At 33.2% G+C, this 13945-nt stretch overlaps 1 protein-coding gene across 7 annotated transcripts in view; it reads right to left on the bottom strand.

Moving 5' to 3' along the window:
* SCN2A (sodium voltage-gated channel alpha subunit 2) overlaps positions 1–13945 on the bottom strand; it is a 258782-nt gene that overhangs the window by 51469 nt on the left and 193368 nt on the right. For 5 of the 7 annotated variants that reach the window (XM_055291928.1, XM_055291930.1, XM_055291931.1 and 2 more), the window contains one exon: positions 9393–9631. In XM_055291928.1, the coding sequence (XP_055147903.1) occupies positions 9393–9631 (239 nt within the window). Of the gene's footprint in view, positions 1–9392; positions 9632–10226; positions 10407–12412; positions 12761–13945 lie in introns of those variants that run through there. The other 2 variants (XM_063609438.1, XM_063609437.1) reach the window with 2 other exon arrangements.

The following is a 13945-nucleotide window of genomic DNA, read 5'->3' on the forward strand; positions in this document are numbered from 1 at the left end:
GCCAGTTGCATTTCTTCACCTTACTCCACAACCCAAATGGCTTTAACAAACTTCACCAACAAGACCGACATCACCAATAAATCCAAACGAATTTTTTTAAACAATTTTCTTGCTTGCTTGCCCTTTTAGAAGTTTTGGGCATTGTTTTCTGTTCCTTGTTCATTGAAATATTTTCTGGCTTTAGCTTCTGTGATCCACACCTCCCTGGATGCTACTCACCTGATTTTCTTCCTCTAACAAATCATTTGATACTGGATTTATTCAGAACTCTCGCTGTCTAGACCCCTCTTACTTTAATTTTCCTTTTATAATAAGTTACATTTTTATAATAGTTCATATTTCAAAATCTGTTTTTCTGTTCAAGCATACCTCCTAGTCTCTAGAAATACATACCCACCTGCCTATTCAATACCTACATTTGAAAGACTATCTCCCAGGCATCTCAAATTCAACAGGTCCAAAATTCACCTTACTGCTTTTTCTCCACAGTTTTGCTTCTCTTCCGATATTTGCTAACTCAGTAAATGGAATCTCTCTACCTAGGTGGCTACCTCAGAGACCTGACAGTCTTAGTGACTTTTCCAAATATCTCTTGAATACTTCAAACTGAAATTCACCCATGTGTATATTACTAGACTTTTTTCTTTTTTGTTGAGTAGGGCTCCATTGTTTGACATTTCATGGACATCTAAATAATAGATAGCACTTTTTGTCTCTTTTCCAAGAAATTTTTGCCTACCCCAAGGTCTCAAAGATGTTCTCCTGTGTTTTATTTCAGATGTTTTATTGTTTTAGCTTTTATGCCTAGTCTACAATCCATATTGATTCTGGCATGTGGCATAAGATTGAAGTGGAGGTTCATTTATTTTCCGTACATTTATTTACGTGTTCCTGATATTTTGTTGAAAACACTTCCTTTCTTCTATTTCCTTTCTGTAGTGTTTATTTCAAAAAATCCATGGACATATAGTTTGGATCTATTTATGAACTCAGGATTATGTTCCATTGATATCTTTGTTTATGCCAATACTGTAGATTCTTGATTAGTACAGCTTTATAACAAGCCTTGAAGTCAGGTATGCTAATGTTTTCATTATTCTTTTATCAGTATTGTTTTGGCAATTTTAAGTATTGTGTATTTGCATAGAAAGTCAGTTCATCAATTTCTACAAAGAAAATCTGTGACATTTTTACTGGGATTGGGTTGAATTGATAGATACATTTGGGTAGAATTAAGTTCTTAATAATATTGAATCTTCCATTGCATGAACATGGCATATATATTTCCCTTTGTTTAAATCTTCTGTAATTATTCTCAACCATGTTTTGAGGTTTTTAGTATAGGTGTTTTGAAATGATTTGTTAAATTTATTACTATATTGTTCGTGTTTTTTGATATTATTGTAAATAAAATATTTAATATCATTGTTTATTTCTAATCACTGTTTTAAAGATTTATTAGGATTGTCTACAATATGACCATGTTGATGAAATAGATACTTCTACCACATTTCAATATTTATGCATGTTATTTGTGTTTCTTTTTTCCTTTAGTTCAGTTGATAAAACTTCCAGTGCAAGGTTAAATAAAAAATGGTAAAAATAGACATATTTGTCTATTTTAAGGGGAAAGCACTCAATTTTTCTAAGGGGCAAGAATTCACTACCTCAACATTTCACTGATAAGTAAAATATTAGGTGTAGGGTTTTCTTTCTTTTTCTTTTCTTTTCTTTTTTTTTTTTTTGAGACAGAGTTTCGCTCTTGTTGCCCAGGCTGAAGTGTGGAGTGCAGTGGCTTGATCTCGGCTCACTGCAACCTCAGCCTCCCGGGTTCAAGCAATTCTCCTGCCTCAGCCTCCCTATTAGCTGGGATTGCAGGCGCCTGCCACCATGCCCAGCTAATTTTTTGTATTTTTAGTACAGACAGGGTTTCACTATGTTGGCCAGGCTGGTCTCGAACTCCTGACCTCAGGTGATCCACTGCCTCAGCCTCACAAAGTACTGGGATTACAGGCATGAGCCTCCACACCCGCCTAGTTGTAGGGTTTTCTGAAATGTCCTTAACAACTTGAGAAAGCTACTTTCTATTCCTATTTTACTGACAGTTTTTCTCACAAATGACTGTTTTGTCAGATCCTTTTCTGCATCTATTGAGATGATCTTAGGCTTTCCTTTATTCTTTTTGAGGTAATATGGCCAATTAATTGATCATTTTTCAAATGTTAAAGGAATCTTACTTTTCTGAGATAATCCCCAAGTGTTTAAGAAGTATTTATTACTTTTTTCTCTATTGTTGGATTTTATTGATAATATTTTGCTAATGATTTTTTGCTTCTGTGTTCATGAGGGATACTTTCTTGTAATTTTCTATGTAGAATTAATATTGTAACACTTTATATAAAATGTTCTGGCTGGGCGCGGTGGCTCATGCCTGTAATCCCAGCACTTTGGAAGGCTGAGACGGGCGGATCACAAGGTCAGGAGATCGAGACCATCCTGGCTAACACGATGAAACCCCGTCTCTACTAAAAATACAAAAAAATTAGCCAGGCGTGGTGGCTGGTGCCTGTAGTCCCAGCTACTCGGGAGGCTGAGGCAGGAGAATGGCGTGAACTGGGGAGGCGGAGCTTGCAGTGAGCCTCGGTAGCACCACTGCACTCCAGCCTGGGCGACAGAGCGAGACTCTATCTCAAAAAAAAAAAAAAAAAAAAAGTTCAACTCTTTTCATATATTTTACACTTACCTGTGTTATAAATCCCCACTTTAAACAATCAGTTGTCTTTTTAAAAAATTTACCACAGCAACAGAAAACCAAATACTGCATGTTCTCACTTATAAGTGGGAACTAAACATTGAGTTCATAGGAACACAAAGAAGGGAATAACAGACACTTGAGGGTGGAGGGTGGGAGAAGGATGAGGATCGAAGAACTACCTATAGGGCACTATGCTTATTACCTGGATGATGAAATAATCTGTATGCCAAACCCCCGTGATTTACAATTTATTTACGCAACAAACCTGTATATATACCCCTGAACCTAAAATAAATGTGAAAAAAATTAAGGAAAAAAAAGATAGTCTTTCATATTTACCCACATTTATTCATATCTAGTGACCATCATTCCCAGAACCAAATTTCCATCTGATATTTTTCCCATTCGGCCTGAAGAACTTCCATTAACATTTCTTGTAGTGTAGTTCTGGTGGTAACAGCTTTTTTAGGTTTTTGTTTATCTTAAAATTCTTTATTTCATTTTAATTTCTGATGGATAGTTTCACTTTCTGTAGAATGATGGGCTTTTACTTCTTTATTTTATCTGGCCACTTTCTTCTGGCCTGAATTATTTCTGGTAAGACATTAGTCTCATGTATATAGTAAATATTTTTCTTCCGGTTGTTTCCAAAGCTTTTTGTTATTGTTGTTGTCTTCAGCAGCATGACTAATATATGCCTAAGTATGGTTTACTTTATATTTATCCTGTTGATGTTCACCAACATTTTATAAGGTAATATTAAGGTCTGTAAGTTAATATTTTTCACCAACTTTGGGAAATTTTTGGCCATTGTTTCTTCAAATATTTGCTCTGTTCCATTCTCTCTATTTTCTCCTTCTGATTCTATTATATAAATATTTAGACTACTTGATATTATCCCATATTGTAGTTAGACTCAGTTCATTTTTCCTTTCAATTCTCTAGTGTTCAAATTGGATAATTTCTATTAGTGTGCTTTGAGTTAACAACTATTTCTTCTGACATCTGCAATTTTCTTTTAAACACATCCAGTGAATTTTTCATATTAGAATGTGTACTTTTCAATTATAAAATGTCTAAATTATTCCTTTTATACTTCTCATTTTTTTCTGCTCATGTTCTCTGTTTATTCCTTATGACCACTTTTTTCGTTTAAATTGCTCAACATATTTACAATAGCGCCTCCAAAGTCTTTTTTTGTTTATTCTAACAATTTGCTCATGTCCAGATCTATTTCTATGTACTGCTTTAATCTATTAACTATGAGTCACATTTTCCTATTTCTTTGCATATCATCTAATTTTTATGTGACATGAATATGTTTAATATTGGGAATACTTCAATCCTGGAAATCTATCTTCTAGAAGTTAATACAGCATTATGAAAGGTGATATATACAAGAACATTTACTGCAACATGGGGGTAAAGTATCTGGAATCAACTTGAACATCCATCAATAGGTGATTGGAAGAAAAAATAGTGATACATGCATACTATGAAATATTAGTATGCAATTTAGTGGCTTGTAATATATTCACAGACTTGTACAATCATCACCATTATTGAATTTTAGAACATTTTAATCGCCTTAAAAAGAAGCTGCATACCCATTAGTTAGTTGTTGCTCCCATTTACCCTAATCCCTGCTGCCTGGCAACCACTCATCTACCTTCTGTCTCTATGGATTTGCCTGTTTTGAACATTTCATATAAATGTAGCAATATGCTATGTAACCTTTTGTGATTGGCTTTGTTCACTTAATATAATGTTTTCAAGGTTTATTCATGTTGTAGATTGTAGCAATACTTCATTCTTTTTTATGGATGAATAACATTTTATTGGATGGATATTGTTTATCCATTCATCAGGTGATAGACTTTGAATTGTTTTTAATTTTTAGTATTATGAATAATATTCTATAAGCATTCATGTGGAAATATGTTTTTAATTCTCTTATATATCTGAATAGATTAGTAAAACTGCCAGGTCACATGGTAACTCTACTTAAACTTTTTGGGGAACAGCTAAATTATTATCCAAGGTGACTGCATCATTTTATATTCTCAAAGTAAAGTATAACCATTCCAATTTCTCCACATCCTTGCCAGAAAATGGTATTGGCTTTCTTTCTGATTATAGCCATCTTAGTGTGTGTGAAGTGGTATCTCATTTTAGTTTTGATTTGCCTTCCCCCTAAAATTAGCCAGTGATGCTGACCATCTTTTATGTACTTACTGGCCTTTTATCTATCTTCTTTTTCAATACGTCTATTCAAAGATTTTGATCATTTTTAGTGAGTTATCTATTTTACTTGTTGTGGAGTTATAAGAATCCTTTATATATATTAGATATAAATCATGATCAGATATCTGGGTTGCAAATGTCTTCTTCCATTCTTTAAGTTGTCTTTTTAATTGATGATATTGTATACAGCATGAAAGTTTCTAATTTTGATAAAGTCCAATGAACCTTTTTTTCCTTATTGTTATTGTTTGTGCTTTTGGTGTCATATCTAAGAAATCATTGCTTAATAATAGGTCATGAAGATTTACTTCTAAATTTTCTTCTAACAGTTCATAGTTTTAGCTCTACATTTAGGCCTATGACGTATCTTAATTTTTATATATGTTGTTAAGTAAGGGTTCAATTCCATTCTCTCATATGTGGATATTCACTTGTCCAAGCACCATTTGTTGAAAAAGCTTCTTTCCTTAATAAAATTGTCTAGTAGTCTTGTTGAAAATTAATTTAACATAAATGTGAAGACTTACTGTTGGAATTTCAATTTGATTCCATTGATGTATATAGCTATCTTTATGCCAGTACCAAACTATCTTGCTTACTTTTGCTTTGTAGTAAGTTTTAAAATTTGGAAGTTTGAGTTCTCCAACGTTATTTTTTTCTAGTTAAGATTGTGTGGTATATCGTCTCTTGCATTTTCATATAAATTTATAGTCAATTTGTCACTTTCTGCCAAATCGGTAGCTGGGATTTTGATATGGATTGCGTTAAATTTGTAGATTAATTTGGTGAGTATTGCCATCTTAACAATATTTTCTCCCAAACTATGAATATAAAATGTGTTTTCATTTATTTAGTAGTTCTTTAATTTCTTTCAGCAATGTTTTATAGCTTTGAGTGTACATCTCACACTTATTTTATTAAATTTATTCCTAAGTATTTTATTCTTTTTGATGTTATTATAAATAGAATTTTCCTAATTTTGTTTTCTGATTGTTCATTAGTAGTGTTTAGAAATATAATTGAGTTTTGTATATTGATCTTGTATTCTGCAATCTTATTTATCAGTTCTAACAGTTGTGTGTGTGCGTGTGTGTGTGTATTTTATAGGATTTTCTAAATACAAGATTATGTATTCGTTAACAGAATTTACTTCTTGTGTTCCAATGTAGATGCCATTAATTTCTTTTTCTTGTCTCATTTCTCTGGTTAGAACTTTCAGTATAATATTGAAAAGAAGTAGCAAGAGCAAGCATCCTTGCCTTCTTCTTGACCTGAAGGTAAAAGCATCTAAAGTAACTATTAAGAATGATGGTAGGTGTGGGGTCTTTTGAGATGGTGTTTATCAGGCTGAAGTTCTTTTCTATTTTAAGTTTGCTGAGTGTTTTTATCATGAAACACTTTGGCTTTTTCCACATGATTACAGCATCTATAGAGATGATTGCATAGTTTTTAAAATTAATATGATATATTACATTAATTTTTTATGTTGGTCCAGCCTTGCATCACTGGGATAAATTTCACTTATTCAGAGTACATAATCCAAAAATCAAAATATGTTATGTGATTTGGCCTCTAGTATTTTGTTGAGGATTGTTGTGCCTATGTTCATATGGGATATGGCTGGTCTATATTTGTGTCTGTGTTTTTTTCTTGTAATATTTTTGTCTGGCATTAATAGCAGGGTAATTCTAGCTTTATAAAGTGAGGTGAGAAGTATTTCCTTCTCTTCTATGTGTTGGAACAGTTTGTTAAGGGTTGATGTTAATGCTCCATTGAACATTTGGCAAAATTCACCAGTGATACTATCTGGGCTCAGGCTTTTTTTGGAGGGAAGTTTTTTTTTTTTTTTAATTGTGAATTCAATTTTTACTTATTATAAGTATATTGAGATAGTCTATTACTTCTTGAGTCAGTTTCAGGAGTTTGTTACTTCCTAGGAATTTTTCAATTTCACCTAGTTTATCTAGTTTGGTGGCGTTTAATTTTATTCTATTCCTTATGCTCCTTTTTTACTTCTAAAAGATCCACGGTGATATCCTCTCTTCATTCCTACTTCTAATAATTTGTGTCTTTCCTCTTTTTTTCTTGGTTAGCCTAGCTAAAGATTTGTCAATTCTGTTGATTTTTTCAAAGAAATAACTTTTGGGTTTATTGATTATTCTCTGTTGTTTTTCTCCTCTTTAATATTTGTCTTTTCTGTTAACTTCAGGTTTAATTTGCTATTCTTTATCTAGTCTCTCAAAAAGGAGCTTAAATTAGCAATTTGGGAAATCTTCTATTTTACCATAGACATTTAAAGTATACATTTGTCTTTAAATATTGTTTTAGCTGCCCTCATTAATTTCAGTTTGGTTTGTTTTGATTTTCAGTCATCCTAAAGTCTTTTCTAATTTCTCTCATGATATCTTATTGACTCATTGGTTATTTAACAGTAAGTTGTTTAATTTCCAAATATTTGTGATTTTCCACACTGACTTGTTGTTGGTTTCTAATTTCATTTTATTTTTTATCAGAAAAATATTCTGTATTATTTTAATTTTTTTAAGTTTATTGAGGTGTGTTTTATGACCTAACCTATAACTTATCCTAGGGAATGTCCCATAGGCATTTGAGAAGAATGTGTATCCTGCCTATGGATTTTCTACTATTCCATAATTCACCTCAGATACAGATCCTACATTCCTTAACATATAAGACCAGCCCCAGCTTGAGTTGTCTGTTTATTGTTTATCTCTTTCTAGAATCCATCCTCCTTCTGGTAATGGTATCCTAATTCTTGTCTTCATAATTTCACTCATTTACTCTGCCCCCAGTGATAAGATATGATTCTGATTTAGGCAAATATGGCATTAAAACCAAGAGCTAGGGTAACTGACTGGTTTAGAAATGGCCATGTAACTCCAACCAGGTCAATGATATTCAATTTGTGGGCCTTAATTAAAGCTACTAGTCAGGAGGCACAAACTTTCTGTACATGGAGCTACATTAGCAGAAAAAAAGTTGATAGAACCTTGGCAATAGTAGGAAAATGCCCAGCCAGAGAGGAAGGTCACATATTGGGAAGAAGAGAGATAACAAGCTAATTCCCAGCGATGCTGGCTGAGAACCTGAGTCTAGCCAGGTTAGAACCTAGAACTAGTTCCAAATGGGCTTCAGTAAAGTGAGGTGATGAATTCCCTTTATTTTTGCTGAAGCTCATTCAATTTGGATCATAACATATTACCTCCAAAGGCTTTCTTGTTTCAATTGCCACCCCACCACCCCGCTTTTTTTTAGAAATAATGTTGAAGAGATTCTTACATAGCTCTAAATTTGAATTAGGTAATATTATTATCCTTTCCTACTCTAAGCTTCTGTGATCTTTGCCCATAGCTTATGATAGTCTCTGAAATAGCTTTCAGAGACTGATACAGCATTCAGACCTTCCACTTCTCTGTTAATTTCTCATGGATACAGTTTCCCAACTGCGAAATACAGACAATTTATAGTCAATATCTTAAGACTGATTTTGTGGGAATCCAGAGAGAGAGATTTAATGTAAATCATTTAGTCCAATATCTGATACAAAATAAGAGGCCAACATATGCCAACTTTATCATTTAATTCAGTTAAGTCCTACCTGAAATACAATTCAAAAATATAGTGGTTACTTCAGAGCCTAAAAATACTGTATGTTATACTTTAGACCATATTATTTACCATCTCTATATAACCTGCTTATATGTTCATTTAGCAAGTTGGGAACTTAATAAGCATTTTATACTTGTATAAATATACTTTTTTTGCATGATTTTCTTCCTTTTGTCTCTCTGTATAAGACCACTCTAATATCTATCACTATACTATACTATATTATAATATCAATATGTATCCAGTGAATGCTAATATATATTTTAACAAAATTATATAAATAATTTCTAAATTTAATATTGCTAAGACTGTAGAAGAAACAAAACAAAAAATAATAATCCCCAAGATGATGTTCCCTCCCTACATAGTCCACTTTCAAGTACTTACAAGTGATATTTCAAAATTATCTGACTTGGACATATTTTATCATTTGTTTAGTAAATGCAGACATGTCCTAAAGAACCTATTCTAAGTATCTTAAAAATATGTCAGAATTTTGTTATAGATCAATGTCCTTGGAGGACAATTCAGAATCATCTTCTAATAAATAAGCAATTTAAATTCAATTCTAATCAAATTGTACATAAATTCTTTGACTCTTTTGCACTATGGTAGCAACATTTTTTTGTTATTTAAAAGGGATGCTAAACATTTGATGTCAAGGTATACATGGCCAATTAGTTGACATTTAATTTGAGAGCAATATTCACTAAGGCAATTATAAACTCTTTCAAGAGGAAGAGAAACTCTCAGTGAGGCTTACCAGGTTTCCAACAGACAGTACACTGCTGAACTGCTCCGTCATGGGATAGTGCTCCATAGCCATGAAGAGTGTATTTAAGACAATGCAGATAGTGATGGCCAGGTCAACAAATGGGTCCATTACAACCAGGTTGACAAGGTGTTTCACCTTTAACCATGGTTTACAACAGTCCCAAATCAAACACATATTAGCAAATTTATACCAGCATGGTGGGCATTTCTGTCTGGATTCTTCAAGTTCTGGAAGAAAAAAAGGTAGAATCCTCATGAAAACTGCTTACTTTCTATTAAGCAGATTTGGTTTAAATTAAAAGGAATTTAAAAAATCTAAAGTTCTTAAAAGATATTATGGGTTAATCTGCTGGAGGAACAGGGAAAATTTTACAATGGGTTTGCTGTCATAGAAAGGATCAGTACAGAAAGGCTAGTAAGCTTTCTAAATGTATCCTGGCTAAACATAGCTTCCAAGATTCTATTGGCAATACTAAACTGTCTGATACTTATCTTCAAGGCTGCTAGAAACTAATGGGTAGAACTTGCATTGCGTACACTTAAAGCTCATCCATGTTCCAGATAGAGCAAGAAGTATATATGTTATCAGAGATATCTCAGGAGATGTCCTAAGAACCTTAATCAGTCACACTGAATGTCGGTTTCTTGGATTAGATATGCTTTGGTGATCTTCTAATTAGATAATTTTATCAGTGTCACCAATCTCAGTTTAAAAGTCTCAAATTAAATTTTATTAGATTATAGGCTTGCATATTAGACACAACAAAGTTCCATCTCTCTACATTTCTCATTTAATTAGAGGGCATAAAAGAAGAGAAAGTACCCCAGCCTAAGGAACTGGAGTCCTCATGTTGTTACAAATCAACACTTCACAAAGTGGAACTCATTTATTACTGGAAAAATACAAAGGATTTTAGGTGAAACATACATATAATTCATACATTTTCATGGTATACATTTATTTAAATGTATTTAAATATATAACTCATATCAAACTTATGACATAAAATTTTATATTAAAATGTATTTATCCAAGGAAAATGTACAATGATGTCAAGAAGAATTTCAACCAAATATTGGGAGAGAAGACAGAAATGCACAGATCTTTAAGGTAATACCCAAAATACTGAAATTTGGTGAATATTGGCAAAGAAATTTGGGGAATTAGGAAGTGAAAAATCGTCTACCATCTTCCTTTGGCAAGATAATCTCTTCATCAACTTATGAGTGGAAAAATATGCAGAATTTGTTGTTTTCTGTCAATATCATTGCTGTACACCCTATTACCTGTTCTGCCAAAATGCGGCCACCACCTCTTAGCACTGAAATAGAGGGAAGGTTTCTTCTTTTTAAATCCATGGCATAGTTGACTCTAGTCAGTCACTTTAATACTATTGTGGCAACTGGAACATCTGTCCACATCTGGCACAATTTACTATGAACTAAACCTTGTAAGGGTGGAACCAGCATACGAAAGGACAATCACAACCACAGATAATAATGTTTCTTCTACTAATCAACATTTGCCACTAATTAATTCTATAATGCTATTTTCCTAAGTAAATTAATTTATTGTTTATTGTTTTTAAAATTTCCACTAAAAGTAGATTTGTCAATTGTCTCTTTGGATATTGAAATTCTTCAAGTGCACAGTTTGTTTCCATTTCCCTTAATACATAACTTTGTAAACAATAAATAATATTTGATTTATAATTCAGAGAAAAAATATAGTTATTATGCACTGGTTATTTTGTAAATACTTCTAAATTCCCAAATAACTTTATATTTACATTGAAGGCAAAAAGGAGATATTATTATTTACAGTAAATAACAAAAGAGAAACTACAAAATGTAATTTTGTCTGTATACTGCCATAATATGGCTTTTTCTTTCCATGCCAGCTGTCATTTAGCAAATAAAGAGAAGCAAACAGGAACTGGATAGAAAAAAAGTAAACTGGAGAAAAGTTTCAAAAACGAAATTCAGCAGATGTGGCTCATCTTGACAGTAGGAATAACCGGAGCAAAGTTGTTTAAGTTCTAAAATAAAACCATTCAATTATTCATTCCAAAAAAAGGCAGGGGGGAATCTCACACTTTAAAACAAAGCAAAGCATTCAGGAGAGAACTGCAGCCACATCTCCATTATTCCTGCGTGGGTTATCCACATAGAATCACTTACAGTAAATCTGTGTCTTTTGCTGGCTCACCTTGATTCTTCAGGTGCTTCTAACTCACCCTCCCACCATCCTTCACAAAGGTGTGACCAGAAAACATTTCTATGTGATTTTGCACTTTTAAAAATTTGAAACGCAAATGGTTCATTTTTGCTTATCCACTACTGCTTCATTAAGCATGAGGCTATCCATTACCCTGGACAACGGAGACTTGGCTGTAGTTAAAAAGAAGGAAAACAAAAATTGCCAACTGGATCAACAAGCCTGGTTCATAAAACGGAAAGGTGAATTAAACAATGATCAGACATAGAAGAAAGGATCCCCAAGTAAAGAGATCATGTCAACCAAGAAAACTTTGCACCATTATCAGAAACCAAAAAAAAAAAGACTATCTTAAGTCAGCTTGAGTATGCATGTATGTGATATTGCTAACAACCAACCTTGACCAATGTCACACTCAATGTGTCTACATACAATTGAATAAAGAAAAGTCAGTTTCATTCTAGATAACTGATTAAAAACAGAATAAAAACTTGGCCATCATTTCTCACAAATATACAAAGTCAAAAGCTCTGCAGATAACAAAACGAAAACACTCTCAGTCTTCAGCTTCCTAGGTTGCACTTATTCCTAGAACATCCTTTCCATCCTAATCAACTCCATGTCACATAGTTCCGTGGAGAGAGGTGTGGGTGCATTTATTTTGAACTCCAAATCTTAATTAGTTGGCAAGTCCAATCTTGTGGATATTTGAGGTTTTTAAAGTAATGTCTTATTTAGCTCAAACTTAATGCTATCAGAAGTGCAAAGCATGACTGTTGATTTAGACTTACCCTGTCTCCTTCTCTACTTCCTGCTTTAGGGAGCAGACATGCTGCTGACATCGGTAGCAGAACCACTGGCAGCTTCCTCTCAGTGGTTTTGCTATGGCAAGGAGCGGAAGGCCAGACAATCTTCAAAAGATTTACCTGGAGGGACAGGGAGGAGCAAGCTACTGGCAGCTGGGGGGAAGAGGGAGTGCAAGCTAACGCAGGCGAGGTTGGGGAAGAACGTACTAGAGTTTAATATTCCATTGAAATCAGTGAATTGCATTAGGATACTGCATTAGGACATTATGAAAATTGGGTTTTGTGATACTGACTTGTCTGTGATGTACACAGTCATCTACACTGTGAATTTTTTTCTGGCTGTGACTTTCAGGCTTTTCGTATTGGTATTAATAACATGGGATCTTTGCATACAGACAGGAAAAGAATTATTCCAAGAATCTATCCAATCTCAAGAGAAAATCTAATTATCAGTAAGAAAGGGATGTGTATGCTTGCTCTCTTTTGCTTTCATTCTCCTTTTCTCTTCTCCTTTGACACATCTACACACACACACGCTCACACACATACCTGGGAAGGGGCACAAGGGAGAAGGTTTGTAAAGAGATAGGGAGAGGAGGGAATAGGAGGGCAAGGAAGGGGGATAGAATACATTTTACATGAAAATATTTTCCAAGTAGTTGAAGTTGATAGTTGTTTGAATTCACTTACAGAATAGAAAGGCAAAAACATGTGAATTAACAAAAATAACAACAACAAAACAACTAATAATGATAATATTTATTAACTGTCTTCTGCATGCCAAATACATCAGTGTTTTAGCTAAGAAGGCTTATTTAATCCATTCAACAACCTGATGCCTAAATATCATCATCCACATTTTACTGATGAGGAGACTGAAATTCAAAGTCACAAATTAACACATTTAACATATGGCAGAGCCAGAAATTGATCACAGATTAAGCTGTCCCCAAAGTCTTTATTTTGGCATTCTGAGATCCAGACTGCTAAACATTATGTTAACTATTCAGATAAAATCTGCAACTAAAGAGAAAGCTGATATATTGTAAGAATCTGGTCAGAGAAAGGCAAAAGTAGGACCATAAAATTTTAAACACTTTGCTTCAAGGAAGTTAATATCAAACCCTAATTCACATTTTTAATTTACATTTCTGGTTAAGTCATAGGATTTTATAACTTGTGTCTCAAGCAGTTAATACAATCCAAATGGCTTAGCATCATCATAAGGATAAGCATTTATCATTACATTCTTTTCAATGTCATGCACACAAGTTTCAATGTTTAGAATTTAATGTATGAAAGTGGTGTTCAAAATGTACCTTAAATTTGCAGCAGCTTTCTGGAGGCTAAATATAAAAAAATCTATGGAAGATAATAGAATCCATGAGTTGTGCACGGATTTTACTTTTACTTAGTAAAATATATAATAATGATACAGTATCAAGTCAAGAAGTATTTTATTGAAACTTATGAAGTGTTTTTTCATCATTACCAAAGCACCAAGTAACTGTGATGCAG

This window comes from Symphalangus syndactylus, chromosome 9 (assembly GCF_028878055.3).
Source record: "Symphalangus syndactylus isolate Jambi chromosome 9, NHGRI_mSymSyn1-v2.1_pri, whole genome shotgun sequence".
NCBI classification, from domain to species: Eukaryota; Metazoa; Chordata; class Mammalia; order Primates; family Hylobatidae; genus Symphalangus; species Symphalangus syndactylus.